At 47.5% G+C, this 24733-nt stretch overlaps 2 protein-coding genes across 3 annotated transcripts in view; one reads left to right on the forward strand and one right to left on the reverse strand.

Annotated features, from left to right (window-relative positions):
• LOC309369359 (hemoglobin subunit beta-like) overlaps positions 1-4248 on the forward strand; it is a 67261-nt gene extending 63013 nt beyond the window's left edge. Inside the window, exon 3 of the mRNA XM_081910238.1 lies at positions 4023-4248. Within this exon, the coding sequence (XP_081766364.1) occupies positions 4023-4034 (12 nt within the window). The 3' untranslated portion in view covers positions 4035-4248. The remainder of the gene's footprint in view (positions 1-4022) is intronic.
• LOC309369343 (hemoglobin subunit beta-1-like) overlaps positions 1-23125 on the reverse strand; it is a 34684-nt gene extending 11559 nt beyond the window's left edge. The window contains exons 1-3 of one of the 2 annotated variants that reach the window (XM_081910207.1): positions 22961-23123; positions 22379-22601; positions 21141-21394 (exon numbers count right to left, since the gene is read on the reverse strand). In XM_081910207.1, the coding sequence (XP_081766333.1) occupies positions 21266-21394; positions 22379-22601; positions 22961-23052 (444 nt within the window). In that variant the 5' untranslated portion in view covers positions 23053-23123 and the 3' untranslated portion in view covers positions 21141-21265. Of the gene's footprint in view, positions 1-21140; positions 21395-22378; positions 22602-22960 lie in introns of those variants that run through there. The other variant, XM_081910206.1, reaches the window with a different exon arrangement.
• Between the last annotated feature and the right edge of the window lie 1608 nt (positions 23126-24733).

The following is a 24733-nucleotide window of genomic DNA, read 5'->3' on the forward strand; positions in this document are numbered from 1 at the left end:
TGCAGGCTCCAGCCCACCACCTCCTCCTCTCCGTGCTCTAGGGACTCGCAGGCAGCCGAAAAACATGCAGGTGGGAGAGAGAGAGAGAGGGCTGGCTTGGGGGGGGGGAACTTTTGCCTTCCTTTCCTCCCCCCCCCACCCCATTAAACTCCTCCCCTGCATTCTTAGCCAGCTGCTTCTCCGCACACCCCTCTTGTGCTTCTTGTCCCTTCTGTGTTTTTCCTTCCCTCCCCATTTAAAACGTGGTGACAAAGCACGGATCCACATGGATCCTCAGGATTTTTGCATTGGGTCACCCCAAATTCACCATCAGATCACATTACATGTCCATGGCTACAGTCTGTACCAAAAAAATCACGCACCCACTGTTGCCTGGGGCTGCAATGGTGCAAAAACGTGGTTACAAAGCATGGATCCACAGGATCTTTGCACTGGGTCACCCCAAATTCACCATCAGATAACATAGCATGTCCATGGCTACAGCCTGCACCAAAAAAAATCACGCACCCACTGTGGCCTGGGGCCACAATGGTGCAAAAACGTGGTTACAAAGCACGGATCCACATGGATCCTCAGGATTTTTGCATTGGGTCACCCCAAATTCACCATCAGATCACATAGCATGTTCATGGCTACATCTTGCACCAAAAAAATCACGCACCCACTGTTGCCTAGGGTCACAGTGGTGCAAAAACGTGGTTACAAAGCATGGATCCACATGGATCCTCAGGATTTTTGCATTGGGCTACTCCAAACTCACTGTCAGATATTAAAAAACTTTATAAAATAGAGAATTAAATACATACAGAATGTTAAATTTTCAGTTTCGAAATATTAGTACTAGTTTAGTACTGTATTTCTATATTACATTAGTACTGTATTAGTTATTTTCAAATACTTAAATATTTTTAGGGTGTAAGACCCAATTAAAGCCCGTTATTTACATACAGTATTACAGTATTTACATACAGTATTAGGCATACTGTATTAACTTTATTAACTGTATTAAAGCATTAACTTTGAGATATTATTTTTATTTAATGAACCCTCAGCCTTATTCAAAGTAAGCTTAAATTAGCTATTTCACTTATTAATCAAAGCGCTATTACTGTGCGACAGCAATATTTTATGTTTTATTCTTTTAATGATAGTTTAGAATTTATTTAAATATCATTTCAGTCTTTTCAGAGCTATATATTCACTGCTCTGTAATAGTCTATAAGCATAATTGTTACTGTAAATTAAATTAGCTTTTTACGAAAATACCGTGCGTGTTTATGTTTTGTTTCTTTTTTCAAAGCCAAAAAGTGTTTCAGGCTTGTCGAGTTTCCCGGAGTGTGGAGTTATAGAGAGTCGAGTTTTCGGGGTTCTAATGTTGATCATATGACTCTAAAATACTTTTAAAAAACTTTAAAACTCACTAATTTTCATCTAAAATTTAGAAAACTTCCCGGGGCAGGACCCCGGTATGGGCCCCCCCAATATTTTTTATAAGTCGGCGCCCCTGATCATATCACCCCTTAACCTCCTCTTCTCCAGGCTAAACATGCCCAGCTCCCTTAGCCGTTCCTCATAGGGCATCGTTTCCAGGCCTTTGACCATTTTGGTTGCCCTCCTCTGGACACGTTCCAGTTTGTCAGTGTCCTTCTTGAACTGTGGTGCCCAGAACTGGACACAGTACTCCAGGTGAGGTCTGACCAGAGCAGAATACAGTGGCACTATTACTTCCCTTGATCTAGATGCTATACTCCTATGATGCAGCCCAGAATTGCATTGGCTTTTTTAGCTGCCGCGTCACACTGTTGGCTCATGTCAAGTTTGTGGTCAACCAAGACTCCTAGATCCTTTTCACATGTACTGCTCTCAAGCCAGGTGTCACCCATCTTGTATTTGTGCCTCTCATTTTTTTTGCCCAAGTGCAATACTTTACATTTCTCCTTGTTAAAAGTCATCTTGTTTGTTTTGGCCCAGTTCTGTAATCTGGAAAGGTCGTTTTGAAGTGTGATCCTGTCCTCTGGGGTGTTAGCCACCCCTCCCAGTTTGGTGTCATCTGCAAATTTGATCAGGATGCCCTTGAGTCCATCATCCAAGTCGTTGATAAAGATGTTGAATAAGACCGGGCCCAAGACAGAACCCTGTGGCACCCCACTAGTCACTCTTCTCCAGGATGAAGAGGAACCATTGATGAGCACCCTTTGGGTTCGGTCAGTCAGCCAGTTACAAATCCACTGAGTGGTAGCATAGTCAAGACCGCATTTTACCAGCTTCTTTACAAGAATATCATGGGGCACCTTGTCAAATGCCTTGCTGAAATCAAGGTAGGCTACATCCACTGCGTTCCCTTCATCTACCAGGCTTGTAATTCTGTCAAAAACCGAGATCAGGTTAGTCTGACATGACTTATTTTTCAGAAATCCATGCTGACTATTGGTGACACTGCATTCCTTTCTAGGTGTTCACAGACTGTTTGCTTAATGATCTGCTCCAGAATCTTCCCTGGTATTGATGTCAGACTGACTGGGCGGTAATTATTTGGGTCCTCTCTTTCCCCCCTTTTGAAAATAGGGACAACATTTGCCCTCCTCCAGTCTGCCGGGACTTCGCCTGTTTCCCAGGAATTCTCAAAGATGACTGCCAGTGGTTCTGAGATCACATCTGCCAGTTCTTTTAATACTCTTGGATGCAGTTCATCTGGCCCTGGAGACTTGAATACATCTAGACTAGCCAAGTATTCTTGTACTATCTCCTTAGTTATTCTGGGCTGTGTTTCCTCTGCTGAATCATTTGCTCCAAATTCTTCAGGTCGGGCATTGTTTTCTTTATCAGAGAAGACTGAGGCAAAAAAGGCATTGAGGAGTTCAGCCTTTCTGTGTCCCCTGTTTGCATTTCTGAGTGACCCCACTGTTTCTGTGTTCTTCCTTTTGCTACGAACATACCCATAAAAGCCTTGTTTGTTGCTTTTAACCTCTCTAGCAAGCCTGAGTTCATTCTGTGCTTTAGCTTTTCTGACTTTGTGTCTACACGTGCTGGCTATTTGTTTGAATTCCTCTTTGGTGGTTTCCCCCCTTTTCCATTTTTTGTACACATCCTTTTTTAATCTTAACTCAGTTAAAAGTTCTTTAGATAGCCACCCTGGCTTCTTTAGGCACCTTCCATGTTTCCGTCTCATTGGTATTGCCTGAAGTTGTGTTTTTACTATCTCCCTCTTAACAAACTCCCAGCCATCATGAACTCCCTTTCCTTTTAGTATTACTGTCCATGGGATCTCACCCAGCACTTCCCTAAGTTTCATGAAGTCGGCTTTCTTAAAGTCAAGAAAAGTGAGGCTGCTCCCCCGCCGCAAAGAGCTGCTGGGGGGGGGAGGGACTGGGCGTGCCCTGTGTGTGTGTGCGTGTGTGTCTCACTCAGGGCGGCTTACAGGACATAAAACATGGTAAGACATTAGACATTTCCTGTTACAGGGTTGCATTCAGATTTCAGTTAGTTTTTCATTTCCTTGACATCTGGTGGGAGGGCATTCCACAGGGCGGGCGCCACAACCGAGAAGGCCCTCTGCCTGGTTTCCTGTAACCTCACCTCTCACAGTGAGGGAACCGCCAAAACGATCGCCTTCAAAGGTAGCCCCACATGGGGGGCATTGCAGTAGTCCAAGCGGGAGATAACCACAGCATGCACCACCCTGGCAAGACAGTCCGCAGGCAGGTAGGGTCTCATCCTGTGGACCAGATAGAGCTGGGAGACCGCTGCCCTGGAAACAGAAATGACCTGTGCCTCCATTGACAGCTGTGAGTCCAAAATGATTCCCAGGCTGCGCACCTCGTCCTTCAGGGGCACAGTTACCCCATTCAGAACCAGGGAGTCCCCCCCACACCCGCTTGCCCCCAGTCCACCCTAAACAGTGCTTCTGTCTTGTCAGGATTCAGTCTCAATCTGTTGAATCTGTTGTGGGATCTGTTGTGGGGGAGGGTGTCCCACACATGGGCCCCCTAGCAGAAGGAGTCACCCTCTCTTTTCTCTTCCAGCTCCTGGGCTAGGTCCTCATCACCCTCCTGCTAGCCCCCCCTTGGACAGGAATTCACCCCTGGTTGCCACCATGCCTTCCACAAGCTGGTCGGGGTGGTGGCTCATGCGCTGGCCTGCCGGTCCCACTGAGACACCCCCAGGGAGAAGCGGCCGCCTCCTGCTGGTCTCCCCTTCCAGCCCCCATGTGATGCTTGACCCTCTAATAAATCCTCCCTCTGCATCTGACCTGGTTTCCTGTGTCTCCTTCTCTGGGACGGAGGGAGGGGACTGGCCTGGGCGTGGGGGGTAGAAACACCTCCTGTTAGTTGGGGGGCTGGGAAAGGAGGGGTTCTGTCGCTCAAGAGGAACCATTGAAAACCACTGGGGGGGGGTTCAGGACTCTGTGGCACTTTGCCCCCCTCCCTGAAGCTGGAGTGCTTTTCGGAGCCAGGGACCCCCGCTGTTTCCCCAAATCCTTCACCCTCAAAGCTCCTGCCAGACTGACCCCCCCCATGGCCCAATTGCCCCCCCGGTCATCTCCCCCCCCCTGTTCTGGCCAGTTGCCCTCTCTGTGATTCCTTTTGTGGAGAAATTGGGCACGAAAGACTCAGAGGGGGATGCGGACCCTTCCCCTGCTCTGGATTCCATCCCTCTGAATAAGGGGTGGAGGTACCAACATGGCCACCCAGGGAGACCCCCAAGGGCCACTCTCCCCCCGCAATGCCCCTCCCTGCCTCTTTCCAGATGGGTGTCAGGGACGGAGCTGCCTCTTAATCAGCAGAGAGAGGGGGCCATTCATTTCTATTTATCCATTTATTTGTTTTTTAAAATTGGAGGTTCACAGGATGGAATTACGATATAAAAACACAAAACACATAATCAAATAAAAACAAATACAAACCAATAAACACCCCCGCCAACATATTTCACACCCATAATAACATCAAAGGAGTTTACCACCTTCATTGGAATGTCAAACAAAGCTATCCAAAATAAAACGCCAGAGGGGCAGTCGCCCTTTGGGGGTCCCAGGCGGAGGTCTATGGGGGTATGGGGCAGGTCTCCCCTAATCCTCCGAGGGTATAGAATGGGCACGACCCGCGCTCGTCCGTTAATTTATTTGGGGGGGGTTGTGAGCCGGGATGGACATCCCTGTCTCCCAGACGAAGAAGAGGCGAGGTTCTCCCCCAGTCCCAGGCTTGGAAGCAGCCGCTCCCCCTGTGGCTTTTGTCCTTCTGACTGCCAGCCAGGTGTCCTCGGGCGCAGAGCAAGCGCCTTCCTTGCGCCCTCAGGCCATTCGCTGGCCCAGAAAGCTGCCTGGCTCCTTCAGCAAAGGACTTCAAACTGTCCCCGAACAGCCCTGGCCAACTCCCGTGGGGAGGGCGGGAAACAGCTTTGAATGGAGACAGAATTGGCAAGCGAAGAGGCTCCCGCCCCCTTCAAAGGGATCCTGATTTCTGCTGCAGGAGAAGAGCATCTGTGTGGGAAGAGGCTGATTTCTGCTTTGCTTGAACGGGGAAGGAGGGGAGGGAATGTTTTAAGTTATGGGGCTTTTTCGGGATCTGCGTCATCTCCCTGTTTTAATTGCAGACTCCTGTACACAGCGGAAGGATGAGCAGTACGTGCCACATGCTTAACTTTACTTTATTTACACTTCAACGCTGAGAGATTACCAGCAGGCATCTTGCCTCTGCGAGAGCAGAGAGGCAACTCCTCGGAAACAAAGAACACCGAGAGAACAGTGAAAAACAGGAAACCAGTGTACTTCACATCCAGTCTCCTATTCCCGTGGGAAACCCAACAGTGCACTGACTGTGGAATGCAAAACATTGTCCTGTGACAAGCACTTCGCTGCACAGTGAAGGAAGCAGAAACCAACATCCTCCCCCTTTCTGTGAACACCACTGGGCAGCGTGTTCGTACAATATCAGTACAAACCCAACTTCTGCACATAGGTACAGTGTTGATCCCTTGATACAATCTTGGACAATACATCAGCAGGAATTTCATTACCTGGCATATAGGACACCGTTACGAGTCCCTTCTGAATACATTCCCTAGCATGTTGCAACTTCAATTGCAAGTGCTTCGTGCTTTGCTTACAACCTTCAGAATTCAGCAAAGCCAAACATGCTTTGTTGTCCTGGTAAACCTGGATTGGACATTTCACAGGAATTTTCATGTCTTTGCACAATTGTAACAACCATTCACAATCCTTAAGTGAATAAGACAGTGCATTCAGTTCAGCTTCACAAGTACTTAAGCTAATTGTTGTTTGCTTTTTGCATGACCAATCAAATAGACCCTGATTGTACATGTAGCAAACTCCAGACGTACTTTTCCTGTCTGCAAATATCTCAAGACCACCAGACTTCTGATTGTTAAATCTCAAATAGTGTGCTATGCGTTTCAGAGCTTTCCAATCCTTAATACTAGGATTGTTGACTTGTCTGCTTAGCAAATTACAGCTAACAGCAATGTCAGGTCTTGAACATCTGGCAATGAAGTTTAGCTTGCCTAGCACACTTCTGTACAGTGTAGTGTCAGAAAATGCTTCTTCAGTGTCTTCTACTGATAACCTGTTGTCATCGGTGTGTCTACAGGGTTAGCATCCATCAGGTTTAGTTTACTTAACACATCAGCAATTTTCCGTGACTGGTGTACTAGAATGTTACCATTTTGATCTCTCTCTATTTCCAGAGATAGGTAGTTGTTTACCTCACCAAGATCTTTCATGTCAAAGTGCTCTTTCATTTGAGCTAGGGCGTTATTGTACATTGTGACATCTTTCCAAAAGAATAATATATCATCAACATAAAACAAACAATACAGTTTCTTTTGCCCCTCCTCTTTGACAAATACACATGGATCAGCTTTCCCTTGCTGAAAACCTAGAGAAAACAATACTTCAGTGAGTTTTGTGTGCCAACACTGTGCACTTTGTTTAAGACCATAAAGAGACTTCTTCAGAGCACAAACAAATCCCTGTTTTACCTGTACACCATCAGGTGGAAGCATATAAAGTGATTCACCTAGAGATCCGTACAAAAATGCTGTATTCACATCGTGGTGACTAATGTGTAGATTCTCCTCTGCAGCTAGCTTGAGCATAAGCCTAATGCTCTCATGCCTCACTGTGGGTGAGTAGGTCTCGTGATAGTCTTCACCTGGTACCTGTGCAAAACCTCTGGCTACCAATCTGGCTTTGTGTCTGACTATCTTGCCATTTTGATCTGTCTTCGCTTTGAAGACCCATTTGCTTCCAAGCAGTTTCATTCCTGGAACTACTGGAACTAGCTCCCATGTTTTGTTCCTTTCTAAGGAATCAAGCTCAGCCTTCATGGCATTTAACCATGGCTCAGCTTCCTTTGAATCCAAATCCTGGATTTCTTGGAAACTTGAAGGTTCAAATACCTTCTTGGAGCTTTTAACAGCTGCTACTGCTGTCTTAGCAAATTCATCAGCAAATCTCTTTGGAGGTCTGCCTTTTGTGGCTCTTTGAGACCTGCAAATTAACCTTAAGTCCTCAACACTTTCCTCTTCCTTCTTAGGAGAAAAGTGGCCTATTGTGAACAATGGTTCTTCCAATTCTTGATCAGAGCTTTCAGAGGGTCGCATAGAGGCTTTCGCACTCTTGAAATCCTCTGAATCATCCGATTCAGTTTCAGACTCAGAATCAGAACCTTCATCAGTGGGTGTGGGTTGTTGCGGCTGCTTTTGCTTATCTTCAGTCTCATCACTGTCATCAGGATAACATTGGAAAATTCCCACATTCTCCCCCCACTTGGCATTGTACTCAACACTTCTTGTGAGCTTAATTGTCTTTGAGTCAGTCATCATTATTCTGTAAGAACCTTTCTGATAACCTAGAAAGATACCATGCAAACCACGCTTGCCTAACTTGGAACTTTGTGGTGAGTGAACCCACATGTCAGAACCAAAAATTATCATGTGTTTGATATATGGCTTCTTGCCAAACATCTTCTCATAGGGGGTACAACCAATCGCTGAAGATAACCTGCGATTATAGCTGTAAACAAAACACGAGAGAGCTTCGGCCCAATAACTCTCTGGAAGATTGGCATCATGCAGCAAGGTTTTTAACCCTTGAAACAATGTTTGATTTGCCCTCTCGCAAAGTCCATTCTGCCATGGCGAGCGAGGACTAGACAAATCGTGTTGAATTCCTTTCTCAGTCAGAAAAGCTTCAAACTGCTGAGAAGTGAATTCCCCCCGCGATCAGTGAAAAGAGTCTTTATCTTCTTACCATGCACATTTTCCAACCGAGCACAGAATTCCTTGAACCTTGGAAAAGCCTCTGATTTCTGCTTGAGATTGTACACATAAATATACCTGGAAAATGCATCAATGAGAACCATGAAGTACCTATTTCCACCCAAAGAGGGCGATAGTGGACCAACCAAATCAGCATGAACAACCTGGTATGGTTCTATAGCTTGCCTACTTGACACCTTACCTTTCGCAGCCATTTTCACCTTGTTTGCTGCGCATGCTTTGCACTTCATGTGGTACCTGCAGGGTTTAATAGTCATACCTTCAACCAAGGCAGGCATTTTAGATACTGTCTCAAAATGCAAATGACCAAATTTCCGGTGAAAATCGTGAATACATCCTGCATGCAAACTTTTGTTAGAACCTGCAATGCAACAAGTTTCATCCTGCACAACATCATCATAATACAAAACAAACAAACGATCAACGTATTCAGCATGTAATACATAATCGTTTTTCTTTGTGATGGTGCATTTCTTGTTCTTGAAGGAAACGTCAATGTTCCGTTCATTCAGCTGCGCAACACTGAGTAGATTGTGTGTGGCATCTGGTACGTAAAGTACATCTTGTATCGATAAGTCCAAACTGTGAAGAACAACACAGTTGTAACCTTGACTGGGGATCGTGTGGCCATCCGCCTGGTGAATCACACCTTCCTGCGGTGTAAAAGACACGAACAGTCGCTTATCGTTGCACATGTGGTGGGTCGCTGCTGAATCAACAATGAAGAAAGATCTAGACGTCTTCTGGACCTTTGCAACCTTTGGAGTGAAGCGTGAGACCATTGCCTTGTGCTGCGTTGTCCTGGACACTGGACCTTTGCCTTTACTTTGGCCTTTTCCACGCGATGAGCTTTCGCTGCGCTGCTCTGTCTTGGCCCTGGGATATCTGCATTCCCTCTTCATATGGCCTAGACGTCCACACAAGTAGCATTTCACTGCCTTCAAAGCTTTGGCGCCATCTGGTGGTTCCACTGCACTCTGGGACGACGTCTGTGAAGACTCCCCCTTACCCATGCAGCTAGCACCCCAGCGGTCTGCTTCATTTAGAATCACGGCAGTAACATAGTCTACTGTGAGCTGTGCAGTTGGCTGAACAGCAATCTGAGTGGCAACGGACTCCCAACTTGGACCCAAAGAATGTAGTATCATGAAGGAATACACAGCCTCTGGAAAGGTGAGTCCTCTCTGTTGCAGCTCATGCCTCAGATTCTGCATCTCCATCAGATGTGCATGCACATCTCCACCTTCAGCAAGAGCCATACCATGCAGCTTGGCATAGTATTTCTTATTGAACTTTGGAATCCCAAAAGCATCAGCCAGCCTTGTGCAGCTACCCATCTCTGCTGCTTTAAATCAAGCTGCGTCTATGTTCTGCAGCTGCTTCATTCCAAAAGCACTTTTAAAACGTACTTTCGGTTTCCAGCCTCCAAGCCTGTGAGCTTGTGCCTTAGAGCCTTTGCCTGTGCCGCGGCAAATCGGCTTTAAAAGTTCAAAGTCCAGCCATAAAGCCATCAACAAGAAGCTAGCAGGCTGCCCAGAGCATGAGCACATACCTCTCATCAATCATCTTGACGCAGAGAAGATAACATCCGATCCGTTTCTCTGTTGACCCGACTTCTGGAGTCCATCCGTCAGTTTGACTGCGTTTTTCTGGGCCCGGAACCAAAAATGTTATAATTGCAGACTCCTGTACACAGCGGAAGGATGAGCAGTACGTGCCACATGCTTAACTTTACTTTATTTACACTTCAATGCTGAGAGATTACAAGCAGGCATCTTGCCTCTGCGAGAGCAGAGAAGCAACTCCTTCTCCTCGGAAACAAAGAACACCAAGAGAACAGTGAAAAACAGGAAACCAGTGTACGTCACATCCAGTCTCCTATTCCCGTGGGAAACCCAACAGTGCACTGACTGTGGAATGCAAAACATTGTCCCGTGACAAGCACTTCGCTGCACAGTGAAGGAAGCAGAAACCAACACTCCCTTCCCCTGAAGCAAGGAATGCAAAGATTTCGAGAAGAGCGGACTTTAAATTTGCCTCTTTGCCAATGGCGGTCCTCTTTACTCAGTGAAGAGGGGCTCCGCGAAAAAGGGTCGTCCGCTACGGCGAAGCGGAGACCCATTCAGATAAACCGCAGGCAGAGCGAGCCTGTGGCCGTGGGACTCGGCGGGTGCCAGAAGCCCCCCCAGAAGCGAGGAAGGGACCTCGTAAGAGGCTCCGGATCGTGAACGGGGGAGCGGCGCTGTGAGTTCATCGCTCTTTTCGCGGAAGTGAAGCCGCGCTGCTGTTGCTGATGAGCGCCGACCTTTCTTCTTGAAAAACATCGAAATCGGCTGCAATCTACCCGTGAGTAAGGGGTACCAAAGAACTGATTAAGGATTAATTTAAATTTGTCTATTTCGGCTGAAAACGGGAGGCGAGTAACAGGAAGTCCGCCTTCCGGTCCTGCTAATTAGAGCAAAGCAAAAGAACCCGATGCGGGCTGAAGCGCTAAAAAGAGACTTTGAAAGAAGTAAGAAGGGGCATTAATAGACTGTGTGTTTCTAGAAATTGAAAAGAGTGAAGAAGTAAATTTTTTGGTTCATTGTGTTAGAGAATCCTCCTCTTACTGTGAAAAGATGTGGAATTGAAGGGGATAACCGAGTTATTGGACTGCCAGTGTTGTAAAGGAGTACTGTCAGGCTGCTGAAACTTTTTTCTTAACATAAACTGTTGCATTGATGGATACACTATCGCTTTAATACTGTCATTGAAACCTCTCCGTTACCTTGTGGCACTAATTTGAAACAGAACTTTCTGAAAGCCTCCTTTCTGAACTTGGGGACTTCAGTTGAAATAGGAGCTTTGATGGTGGAAAAGAAACTTTCTTTCCTATGAAAACCCCCCCTAGTGGATTTGCGGAGGCATTGAGGTCTGGGAACTGTATCCTATTGGGATTTTTTGTGGTTTAATTGTTTATACTCTGGGCTTGCCTTTCTCATGGATTGAAAGACTATTTGACCTTGAACAGCAGCTGGGGAATGAGTGGCCCAGCGAAAACAAGAGCAGCTAAAGCTAAGGAAGCTTTAGCTGAGGAAGCTAAAGAAAAGAAAAAAGATAAGAGAGCTGGGCAGCTTGTCCAAACAACCTTGATTCATCATCGTAGATCCTCGGTGCCAACTGTGCTGACGGCGCAGGAGGAAGAAGTTGAAACGCCTGCTACAGAAGAAATGGCAGCTGGAGGAACTGATCCAGTCTTGAAACAAATTTTGGAACAACTGGCACTTCTGAATAAGAAGGTGGACGATCAGTCATCTAAAATTGATAGAGCTACATCTACTATCAGCAAGTTAACAGATCAGGTTTCGCAGCACACTCAGGCTATTGAGAAACTGCAAGGAGCTACGGCGGAGAACTACAAACTAGCTGCGGAAGCCAATCAAAAAGCTGAGCAAGTGTGCAAGAAGGTGGAAGAGATCAAAGGGGAAGTAAGACCTTTGAAAAGACAGGTAGGAGAACAGCAAGCCTACCTGTCAATGGTGGAACTGAAAAGTAAGGAATGTAATCTTAGGCTGAGGGCTGTCCCAGAGTTGGAACAGGGCAACCTAGAGAAATTCTTGACGGAGTTGTTTTCTAAATTTTGGGGGGTTGAAGAAGATAAAGATTTCAGGATTGTGACGGCCTTCAGACTGGGAAGATCGGTTAAGAAAGATAAGTCCAGAGACTGTTTGGTTTGTTTGAGAACAAGAGAGGAAAGAGACAAGATATTAGGCCAACATTTTAAAAAATCCCTGGAAGTTGAAGGCAAAAGGGCAGAAATTTATAGAGACATTCCTAAATATTTGTTGGACCTTAGAGCTACATACACAGACTTGGCCAAATTGTTAAGATACAACGCAATCCCTTATAGGTGGGAATTTCCCCAAGGTCTGTCATTCGCCTATAGAGGAAAGAAGGTAAGAATTAAAACACCAGAAGACCACCAGAAGTTCCTACACGACAACGAGGAGGACCTCCAAAAGAGAGCTGCAGATTCCTGGCCTCCACCACCGGGATTACCACCAGGATCCATACCATCTGGAGGCGGCCCGGCACCACAGCTTCCGGAAAAGGACGACAAATTAGATACCCAACTGTGATACCCAAGAAGTAGGCCGGGATGTCTCTACAGCTTCTTAGTTGGAATATAAATGGCGGGAATTCTCCAGAAAAACGCAGAAAAGTATTTCATATTTTGAAAAAAGAACAATTGGACATTATTTGCCTGCAAGAAACGCATGTGACAAGACTCCACAGAAAAGTGTTAATCAATAAAAGGTTAGGCCAAGAATTTATTTCATCGGATAAAGTTAAGAAAAGAGGAGTGGTGATTTATGCAAAGGAGAACTTGTCCCCAAAATTTGTATTTAAAGATGAACAGGGCAGAATTTTGGCAATTGAAATCCAGACACAAGGAGAAAAGTTTTTAATTCTAGGAATCTACGCCCCAAATGATGGAAAATCGGAATTTTTTAAGAAGCTGCACGAGATTATGCTGGACTATTTGGACTATAACAACATTATCATGTTGGGAGATATGAACGGTGTCGCCTCAGTGAATATGGATAAGTCACAAAGTGCCAATATAACGAAAGATGGCAGACTACCAAAAACCTTTTTTGAAATGACTGAAAATTTGGATTTGATTGACATATGGAGGATCAAGAACCCTCTAGGGAAAGAAGGAACTTTTTTTTCTGAGGCCCATATGACATGGACGCGAATCGACCAAATATGGATAACTAGAGGGCTGGCACCTAAGACCAGAAAAGTGGAAATCTGCCCAAAAACCTGCTCCGACCACAACGCCTTGAGAATGGAATTGAGACTAAATACAACCGGATCGTTCAGATGGAGAATGAATGACGCTTTGTTAAGAGATCAGGAGATTGTTAAGAAGGCCCAAAAAGTTTTAAAGGACTATTTTGAAATAAACTTAAAGACAAATGTGGAAAAAAGAATAATCTGGGACGCAAGCAAAGCAGTTATAAGAGGGTTTCTAATACAACAGAACACGATTAAAAAAAGACTCTGGAATGAAAAGAAGGAGAAGATCTTGGAGAAAATAAGAGAAGGAGAGAGAAAACTGAGATCCAGGCCTAAATCAAAGGAAGTATTGAGAGAAGTGAAGTTTTTCCAGGCACAATATTCGAAACTGATAAATCAAGAGGTGGAATGGAAAATTAAACAAATGAAACAAAGATCCTTTGAATCTGCTAACAAATGTGGAAAATTGTTGGCTTGGCAGTTGAAAAAGAGACAAAAACTTAACACAGTTACAAATCTAGAGATTGAAGGGAGAATGGTTCAGAAACCCGACGAAATTAGAAAGTCCTTCCAGAGATATTTCAAAGAACTTTATTCTCAAAGGCCACAAAAAAGCTCAGAGGTGGACCAATTTGTTATAACTAATGGATTACAAAAAATACCCCAGGAAATGAGAGCAATCCTGAACTGTAATATTACAACTCAAGAAATTGAATGCGCCATTCAGAACCTTCAACTGGGCAAATCTCCGGGACCGGATGGGCTTACTTCCAAATATTATAAGGTACTGAAGGATTCATTGATACAACCATTGCTGGAAGTTTGCAACCAGATTATGGAGGGGAGGAAGGCACCGGAAACGTGGAAAGAAGCTTTCATCACGTTGATCCCAAAACTAGAATCTGAAAAAACTCAACTTAAAAACTACCGTCCTATCTCACTCCTAAATGTGGATTACAAAATTTTTGCAGACATTTTGGCAAGTAGGTTTAAGAAAGTCTTAAATGAAGTGATTCATAAGGACCAAGCAGGCTTTCTCCCTGGTAGGCATTTATTTGACAACACAAGAAACATCATTGACATTTTGGAGTTTTTACAGATTAATTCAAACACAAGAGCGGTGTTGATTTTTATTGATGCGGAGAAGGCCTTTGACAACATTTCTTGGCTGTTTATGAAGAAAAATTTGGAAAGGATGGGAGTAGGGCGGGGGTTTGAAAATGGAATAGAAGCAATTTATTCAGAACAAAAAGCTAAATTGATAGTAAACAACGTGGTGACAGAGGAGTTCAAAATTGAAAAAGGGACACGACAGGGGTGCCCTCTATCTCCTCTGTTGTTTATTTCAGTCCTGGAGGTGCTATTGAACATGATTAGAAATGACCGGTTGACACAGGGAATTGTGGTCGGAGAGAAACAATATAAACTGAAAGCTTTTGCAGATGACTTGGTATTAACATTACAGGAGCCAGCCTCTAGTACTAAAAGAGCGTTAGAATTAATTTCTGACTTTGGTCGGGTGGCGGGATTCAAGCTGAATAAACAAAAAACTAAAGTTTTAGCAAAAAACTTGACAACTACTGAAATAGAGGAGTTCAGAAAAGAAACAGAACTAAATGTGGTCAAAAAAGTAAAGTACCTAGGGGTCCATTTGACCTCCAAAAATTTGAATTTATTTAAGGACAACTATGAGAAATGTTGGTCAGAGATCAAAAGAGATCTGGAAATATGGTCAAGATTAAAACTTTCCTTGCTGGGCAGAATAGCTGCTATAAAGATGAATGTATTGCCGAAAATGCTATTTTTGTTTCAGGCCCTCCAGATCGTGGATAAGGTGGAATGTTTTGGAAAATGGCAGAGGGATTTATCTAAATTTGTCTGGCAGGGCAAAAAGCCCCGAATAAAGTTTAAAATACTAACAGATGCGAAAGAAAGAGGGGGGTTTGCCCTGCCGGACTTGAGGTTATATTATGAAGCTGCAGCCCTCTGCTGGTTGAAGGATTGGATTTTATTGGAGAACACCGATGTCCTTGACCTGGAGGGATTTGATAATGCTTTTGGGTGGCATGCATATTTGTGGTATGACAAGGTTAAAGTTCATAAATTGTTCAAAAACCATATTGTCAGAAGGGCAATTTTCATGGTCTGGTCAAAATATAAAGACTTATTGGAGAGTAAAACTCCGAGGTGGCTCTCACCGATGGAGGCCAAAGCACGTAAAAGACTCAATATGGAGGCCCACTGGCCTAAATATTGGGAAATAATTGAAAAAATTGGAGATAAATGGAGGTTACAGAGTATGGAAAAGTTAAAAAACAAGGTGCGAGATTGGTTGCATTATGCTCAAATCCAGGAAGTTTTTAAAGCAGACAAAAAAGTGGGTTTTCAGGAGGAAAAATCGAAACTAGAAACAGAGTTGCTTGAGCCAAAATCTAAGCTAATTTCGAGAATGTATAACTTGCTGCTTAAATGGAACACACAGGATGAGATTGTCAAATCCTCTATGATAAAGTGGGCACAGGACTTGGGGCATAACATTATGTTTGAAGACTGGGAAAGGTTATGGAACACCGGAATGAAATTCACGGCATGTACTGCCTTGAAGGAAAACATTATGAAAATGATATACCGGTGGTACATGACCCCAGTCAAGCTTGCAAAGATATATCACCTGTCCGATAATAAATGTTGGAAATGTAAGGAAGAGGAAGGGACATTTTTACACCTCTGGTGGACCTGCCCGAAAGTGAAGGCCTTCTGGGAAATGATACATAATGAACTAAAAAAGGTGCTGAGATTCACCTTACCTAAGAAACCGGAGGCCTTCCTTCTGGGCATGGTAGACCAGAGGATGGTCAAGAAAGATAGAACTTTCTTTATGTACGCTACTACAGCAGCGAGGATTTTGTTGGCAAAGCACTGGAAGACACAAAATCTACCCACATTGGAAGAATGGCAGACGCAGCTGATGGACTATATGGAGTTGGCTGAAATGACTGGCAGAATTCGAGACTCGGGAGAAGAAGAAACGGAGGAAGTTTGGGAAAATTTTAAGGACTATTTGAAAAAGCATTATAAGTTGTATGAATGTTAAAAAATGCTCCTTTCTAGGAAGGTATAGCTTCAGTATCGGCAAATTTCTGAATTGATAAATAAGACACTATAAGACAGAAGTGAGATAATGAAATATTTTTATTGTGTGGAAATTAAAAATTAATGCAATTGTACTGAAATGTCTACATCAGATAACACGATAAAATGGAAGATATATTGTTATGTATAAAATAAGTTAACAAATTGCTGAGGTTTTGGTTACACAGGGAATGCAGTGCTCGGGAGATGGGGGGAGTCCATTGGATCTATGGAAGTATGTATTTGAAAGTGGAAATTTGTTTATTAAAAACCTAATAAAATATTTATAACAAAAAAAAATAAATTTGCCTCTTTGCGATGGATTAGTTTTAGAAGTAATGACTTTGGCTGAAAGAAGATGGAGAGCAACAACCTTGAGGGACTTTTGAGGGATTTTGACCCCCCCCTTGGGACTTCGTTATGAGAAATAAAAGCAGTAAAGAAGAAAAGAGGGGTGACAACTGGATCGACTGTCTGCTAAGCAGGAAGATTTCTGAGTTCAGGGGGGAGGAAGGAGAGGAGAGCAGGATTTTGTGGAGATTACTACAAGAACAAGCGAAAGGGACAGGAGGGACCACATTGTGCAGCATCTTGACGGCTTCTGAGACGCAAAAGAAGAGAAATGGATTGTGCATATTTCTTAATGAGCTGGTTGTATGTAAAACTGAGGATTAAATTTGGTGGAATGTGAAGGGTGGGTGGCGCTGGGAGATTGGCAGTGTTACAGGAGGGGATGTATATTATATATTTATACAAAACACCTCTAGGGGTTTCATGTTCACCCTCTGCAGTCCACGGTAGAGAGGCTGATTTGCTGGTTATGGGGGCCGGAGGTCGGACAGCCGTGTTCAAGGCCAGGTAAGGGAGGGAGGTGTGGATGTTGTCGGGGAGGAAGTAGGGCCTAAGAAAGCATTGCAAACAGAGTTTCAATCGCTTGTCTCTTGTGGATAATTGAGCCCACTGAGGATAATTAATTGCACTTTCAGATGATGATGATGATGATGATGATGATGATGATGATTATTGGTTTAACAATTGAGGGGCCTTGGAGTGTAGGACAGGACTCTGCCCCAGGGAGCTTACATTCAGGTTTCACTGCATGGGGAGAGAAAAGCAGAGGGAGAGGCGGAAGTAAAATTCCAAAAAAGCAAACTTCAAACCTAAGAAAACGTCAACAACTGTGGTCGGCCCTCACGCATGTTCACTTCATCAGCCTGAAGGTGGAAATAAGAGCAGCGAAAGGGACAGGAGGGACCACATTGTGTAGCATCTTGACGGCTTCTGAGACTTTCAGACAGAAAAGAAGAGAAATGGATTGCACATATTTCTTAATGAGCTGGTTGTATGTAAAATTGGGGATTAAATTTGGTGAAATGTGAAGGGTTTGTGGCGCTGGGAGATTGGCAGTGTTGGGGGGAGTGTATATTATATATTTATACAAAAAAAAACAACCCCTAGGTGTTTCATCTTCTGTCAGGAGCTCGTTCTACACTCGAGTAGGACCCTGGTAGAGACACATGCCCGACTGGCATGTTCCCTCCCTCCTGGTCAATCGTTCGGGGATGCTTCAGCTGGAGGAAGAGGAGGAAGAGGCAGGCCAGGCCAGGGAAGGGCCAGGGGCTTCCCCACCTTCTCCTGAACCTCTGTCTCCCAGAACCAGGAGGGGACTGAAGAGGGAAGAGCAAAACAAGGATTATTGGGGGGTAATTATCCTTGCAATTTTCACCCAGAGACAGGAGGGAAAGGGCTTCCCTTGCAGTTCGTCTCAATACCTGGCTCTCCTTCTGGCATGGATTGTGGGAGGCAGGGAGGCCCTGAGTGCAAAAGCACTTTGCCTGCCAAAGAACCTCCTGTGCCACCATTAAGAAGCAGATGTTCTCTTGTTAATTAGAGCTTAATTGGACTAAAGTGCAGGTGCATGCTAGAAAAGATGAGATCATAAACTGCAAAAGAGAACCAGCGGCAAGGTTGTTAAGGCTGGAACTTGAATCATTGGAAATTAATAAAAATGATTAAACAAAAGGAATAAGAAGAGGGAAGATTGCCCTGAAGCCACCCCCCCCTACTGGTGCTCAATGGTTCCTCTTGAGTGACAGAGGACAGAGACGCCCCCCCCCCACTTTCCTACCCCCTACCAGCCAGCTAACAGGAGCAGCAAAAATCAGGATCTCTTCCACGTGGGCGTGTGCCTCTTCCCTTGCCAATTCTGTCTCCATTCAAAGCTGTTCCCCGTCCTCCCCACGGGAGTTGGCCAGGGCTGTTCTGGGACAGTTTGAAATCCTTTGCTGAAGGAGCCAGGCAGCTTTCTGGGCCAGCGAATGGCCTGAGGGCGCAAGGAAGGTGCTTGCTCTGCGCCCGAAGACACCTGGCTGGCAGTCAGAAGGACAAAAGCCACAGGGGGGGTTTTAAAAGGGACCCCAGTCTCGTCTGACCTTCATTCCAAGGAATATGAATTCTTCTTAAGTGTCTGAAACTCATGGCGTCCTGCACATTTTGGAGATTGGGGTGGCAGTTAGCAATATTTTAAGGTAAAGGGGCCCCTGACCATTAGGTCCAGTCGTGGCCAACTCTGGGGTTGCGGTGCTCATCTCGCTTTATTGGCCGAGGGAGCTGGCGTACAGCTTCCGGGTCATGTGGACAGCATGATGAAGCCGCTTCTGGAGAACCAGAGCAGCGCATGGAAACGCTGTTTAACTTCCCGCCGGAGCGGTACCTATTTATCTACTTGCACTAGTGTGAACTGCTAGGTGGGCAGCAGCAGGGACCGAGCAACGGGAGCTCACCCCATCGCGGGGATTCGAACCGCCAACTTTCTGATTGTGGTTTAACCCACGGCGCCACCTGTGTCCCTTAGCAATATTTTAGTTCCCCCTAAATTATGCTGCTTTGAATACATCCCTTAGATTTTATTTTGCCAATTATTTTCATCGATTTCCCATAATTTTTTACAAGTTGTCACGAAATAAATACAAATTCAATACAGATTTAAAAGCTGCCTTCTCTCCCACCCCCAAATGCCCCCTCTGTTTTCCCGACTGCTTCACTCCTTCACTTCACGTCCACTTTCCTCCAGGCAGCGGTGATGAGCTGCTTCTCTTTGGCCGTCCAGTGCACCATGATGGATGCCTGTCAGCTGGGACAGGGTTACCAGACATCCCCATTTCCCGGGGACAGTCCCCAGGTTTGCAAATAAGTTCCCGGACAAATTCCATCCCCGGAATGTCCCCGGATTTCATCTAATGTCCCTGGGAAACACAGCAGCGGCAGTCTCAGCAGCCCAGAGCAGTTGGCTCTGGCTGGCTTCAGGAGCTGCTGGGAAGTCCCCATATGATGGTGGTGCAGGGGCTCTAAGATGCAGATCCGGGCTGCCTCCACCTTCCTAGAACCCAGCAACTAAGCTGTGAAGGGAGGCTTCATGCTGCCTATCAGAGCAGCCTCCCAACTCCTACTTGCGTGCAAGCAGGAGTGGGGCGGGGATCTCTCAGCTGTGAAGGGAGGCTTCACGCTGCCTATCAGAGCTTGCGTGCAAGCAGGAGGGGGCAGGGATCTCTCAGTTAGGCAACGGGAAGGCTCCCTTCCCATCTGATGGATCCCCGCCCCTTCCTGTTTGCACGCAAGTAGGAATGGGATTGGGGCTGTCCGATGGGAAGGGAGGCAACGCGCTGACCGAGCCTCACAGCCACCGCCGCTCTCAGCTCTCCATCTCCGCCTTCCATGCCTGACCCACCACACAACGCTTCACCACCACCACTGAGCTGGAGCTCCTTCCAGGGCTGGAGCCTTTTATACCCTGAGCCAAAGCTCCTCCTCCTCCTCTGGGGCCCAGCTTGTTGGGGCTGAGGAGCAGGAGGGGGGAAGAGGCTGGCCGTGGGGTGTGGCGCCCTGGGCAGAGCAGGAGGCCCCAGATAGCTGCTTCTCTCTAGAAGACATCAGGCCCCAGCTGCTCTCTTTATCATCTCCTCGCACGCAGCAGGACCAGGACTGAGCACACACCCCAGGAGACTCCCCAGAAGCTCACAGTCCGAGAGCCATTTTGCAGGGGCAAAACACACCCCACAGATCTCATGTGGCATTTAGACCCATTGCACAGATGAAGGCGCAATGGGAGCCACAAGGGAAATGTCCGCTCTGACCCAAACCCAGAGCTTCCCTCAATGAGCCTCCAAAAAGGGGGTGTCTACGATTGGCAGGACGCCGGGGGAAGAGGGGCTGGAGTCTGGCTTGAAAGAGGGGGGCAGTGATCTGTGGGGAACTGGGCCAGTCGGGAGGCAAGCGTCGGAGGCAGGGGACGCTTCAGAGCTGGAGGAAGAGGAGGATGAGGCAGGCCAGGCCAGGGAAGGGCCAGGGGCTTCCCCACCTTCTCCTGAACCTCTGTCTCCCAGAACCAGGAGGGGACTGAAGAGGGAAGGGCAAAACAAGGATTATTGGGGGGTAATTATCCTTGCAATTTTCACCCAGAGACAGGAGGGAAAGGGCTTCCCTTGCAGTTCGTCTCAATACCTGGCTCTCCTTCTGGCATGGATTGTGGGAGGCAGGGAGGCCCTGAGTGCAAAAGCACTTTGCCTGCCAAAGAACCTCCTGTGCCACCATTAAGAAGCAGATGTTCTCTTGTTAATTAGAGCTTAATTGGACTAAAGTGCAGGTGCATGCTAGAAAAGATGAGATCATAAACTGCAACACAGAACCAGCGGCAAGGTTGTTAAGGTTGGAACTTGAATCATTGGAAATTAATAAAAATGATTAAACAAAAGGAATAAGAAGAGGGAAGATTGCCCTGAACCCCCCCCCCCCACTGGTGCTCAATGGTTCCTCTTGAGTGACAGAGGACAGAGAAGCCCCCCCACTTTCCAAGCCCACCGCCAGCCAGCTAACAGGAGGGGTCTCCCCCCCCCCCCGTCCCAGAGAAGGAGACACAGGAAACCAGGTCAGATTGCAGAGGAAGGATTTATTAGAGGGTCAAGCGTCACATGGGGGCAGGAAGGGGTGTCCCCCACCCCACCCGGTGGGTGGCGAGACCAGCAGGAGGCGGCCGCTTCTCCCTGGGGGTATCTCAGTGGTACCGGAGGGCCAGCGCATGAGCCACCACCTTGACCAGCTTGTGGAAGGCATGGTGGTAGGCAGGGGTGAATTCCTTCCCAAAGCGCGCAGCCAGCATGGTGATGAGGACCTCACCCAGGAGCTGGAAGAGAAAAGAGGGGGTGACTCCCTCCGCCAGGGGGCCCGTGTGTGGGTCGCCCTCTCCCCACAACCCCCACCCCACGCAGCCACAGCTGGCGGCTGTGGGGTCAAGCCCAAAGGCCAGCTGGGATGGATGAAGGGGTTTGGGGTCTCCTGGAAGGAGGCCGGTCCAGGAGGCAACAGACAGAACCCCACACCATCCCAGGCTGGCACTGCCATGCCAGGAGAGGTTTGGTGCCAAGAAGCAAACTGGCCCCTGCCAGGGACCTCCTGCGCTCGGCCTCTGCTAGCCGGACAGATCCTTGCTTGACCAGGGACAAGTCAGAAGGAGGAAGGGCAAAGGCCCACAGGCTCCATTTGAAGGGCCAGAAGGCAAGAGAGTCCACCGAGTTGCCCTTCTTTCCTAGGTAAAGGGGTCGGCTTGCTCAGGGCGTGGCTGAAGGTGCTCACGGATGAGGGGAGCCCACTCTAACTCGCCAGGAGATGACGCCATGAGGACTGTGAAAGATAGCCAGGAACTCTCCCCTACTTGGGTACGTGGGTTTAGTTAAAATTCATTGATTTATATCTCTATATTGCTGCTCCATAAAAAATGCATCACATAAAAATAATACGGTAAAATCACACAAATTTCAAAACAAGTTAAACGCATGAGAAAAGAGAAGGCTGGAACTTGTTTTCTGGTGCGCAAGAGGGCAGGATCCGAACCAATGGATTTAAACAACAAGAACGGAGATTCCCATTAGATATTAAGAGGAACTTTCTGAAGATTAGGAGCTTTTGCGGACTCCCTTGGAAGACCCTCCTTCTGTTGTTAAGCAGAGGGTGAGGAGCCGTCTGTCATGAGATTCCCTCAGGGGGTTGGACTAGATGTCCCTCGGGGTCCCTTCCAACAGAACACTTCTATGATTGGTGTGTGGGGATTGTGACCCTGCAGAGGGGACCTCGGGCACCCATCCCCCCGCCCTCCCCCAGGCAGGCTCACCCCGAAGTTGACGGGGTCCACGTGGAGCTTGTCACAGTGCAGCTCGCTCAGTTTGGCAAAGGTCTCCTTGATCTTGTCGAGGTTCTTGATGGCCTCTCCGAAGGAGGCCAGGACCTTGTGGCCGTGCTGCTTGACTTTGGCGTTGGCACAGATGGCGGCAGGGCTGGAGAGGTCCCCAAAGTGAGTGAATAATCTCTGGGTCCAGGGGAAGACGATCAGCAAGCTGGAGAGAAGGAGGGAAGGAGAAAGAAGAAGAAGAAGAGGAGGAGGAGGAGTTTGGATTTGATATCCCGCTTTACCCGAAGGAGTCTCACAGCGGCTAACGTTCTCCTTTCCCTTCCTCCCCACAACAAACACTCTGCAAGGTGAGTGGGGCTGAGAGACTCAGAGAAGTGTGACTGGCCCAAGGTCACCCAGCAGCTGCATGTGGAGGAGCGGGGAATCGAACCCGGTTCCCCAGATTACGAGTCCACCACTCTGAACCACTACACCACACCGGGAGAGGCACGGATGGTCATTCTCCAGGTGGAAAGAGGAGAGCCTGCCCAGCCTGCCCAGAGAGGCAACCACCCCTGGCCTTACCAGGCAAGGGTCTCCCCACCCAAGGCGGCCACGTCCACTTTGCTCCAGCAAGTGTTGATGAGCTGCTTCTCTTCGGCGGTCCAGTGCACCATGATGGCTGGCTGTGAGCTTCTCTTGGCTGCTGGAGAAAACCTTCTGGGCTGAGCTGGAGCTCCTTCCAGGGCTGGAGCCTTTTATACCCTGGGCCAAAGCTCCTCCTCCTCCTCTGGGGCCCAGCTTGGTGGGGCTGAGGAGCAGGAGGGGGGAAGAGGCTGGCCGTGGGGTGTGGCGCCCTGGGCAGAGCAGGAGGCCCCAGATAGCTGCTTCTCTCTAGAAGACATCAGGCCCCAGCTGCTCTCTTTATCATCTCCTCGCAAGCAGCAGGACCAGGACTGAGCACACAGCCCAGGAGACTCCCCAGAAGCTCACAGTCCGAGAGCCATTTTGCAGGGGCAAAACACACCCCACAGATCTCATGTGGCATTTAGACCCATTGCACAGATGAAGGCGCAATGGGAGACACAAGGGAAATGTCCGCGATGACCCAAACCCAGAGCTTCTCTCAATGAGCCTCCAAAAAGGGGGTGTCTACGATTGGCAGGACACTGGGGGAAGAGGGGCTGGAGTCTGGCTTGAAAGAGGGGGGCAGTGATCTGTGGGGAACTGGGCCAGTCGGGAGGCAAGCGTCAGAGGCAGGGGACGCTTCAGAGCTGGAGGAAGAGGCAGGGAAGGGCCAGGGGCTTCCCCACCTCCTGAACCTCCGTCTCCCAGAACCAGGAGGGGACTGAAGAGGGAAGGGCAGAGGGAGCTTCCGTGCAGGCGCAGTCTCTGGCTCTGAGGAGCGTAAACGGAGGGAGGGAGAGTCGCCCCTGTTGTTGCAGCTGCTCATAGAGTGCAGACCTGGGAACAGCTGCATCCTAGCCAGTGTTATATTGGGCAAGAAAGAGCTAGCTCTCTGCCATGCGCCTTCCTTGGGCTGGGAAGAGCCCCTGAAGCCAGCCATGCCAGCTCCATGGGAGGAAACAGAGCTGGGAGTGGATGGCTTTCAAGCACCAAGAGACTAGACTCCAGAGCTGGAGAAGAAGGTCTGTGAATGTTCACAGTTGGCTCTCTGCCGTGTGTCTCTCCTTGACTGCGAAGGGCAGCCCTAGAGCTTCATGGAGAGGCTGGTGCAGGGAGAGTATTTATTTATGACCCACCCTTCCCGGCAAGGTCCCAGGAGGGGCTGCAAGCTCAAAGCGCCTTCTCGGTAGTGGGTCCCGCCCTGTGGAACGCCCTCCCACCAGATGTCAAGGAAATAAACAACTGTCCGACTTTTAGAAGACATCTGAAGGGAAGTTTTGAATGTTTGGTGTTTTATTGCTTTATTATTCTTAATATTCTGTTGGGAGCCACCCAGAGTGGCCAGGGAAACCCAGCCAGGTGGGCGAGATATAAATAACTACTACTACTACTACTACTAATACTAATAATAATAATAATAATAAACAAGAGTTTAAAGTAACTTGCCACATTTGTCTCTGTGGCCACGCAATGCCTCCAGCTGCAGAGGCAGTCTACCTGTCTCCTTCCCTGGGGAACCTGGGTGGGGAGAGGGCTGCAGAAGAGGTGTCTGGTTGGCCAGACAGGATGAGGCCCTTCTGAGGTGGCCAGCATGCCCACATTGGCCACAGGATGGGCCAGAATTCTCCCAAGGGAAACCAGCCCCCAGAACCTGAGCCCAAGAGGCCCTTTCTCCCCTCCTCAGAAGGATCTTTGCCTCCAACCGACTGCGGAGCCACAGCAGAGCGCTCC

This window comes from Podarcis melisellensis (genome assembly GCF_964234715.1).
Source record: "Podarcis melisellensis genome assembly, chromosome: 4".
NCBI classification, from domain to species: Eukaryota; Metazoa; Chordata; class Lepidosauria; order Squamata; family Lacertidae; genus Podarcis; species Podarcis melisellensis.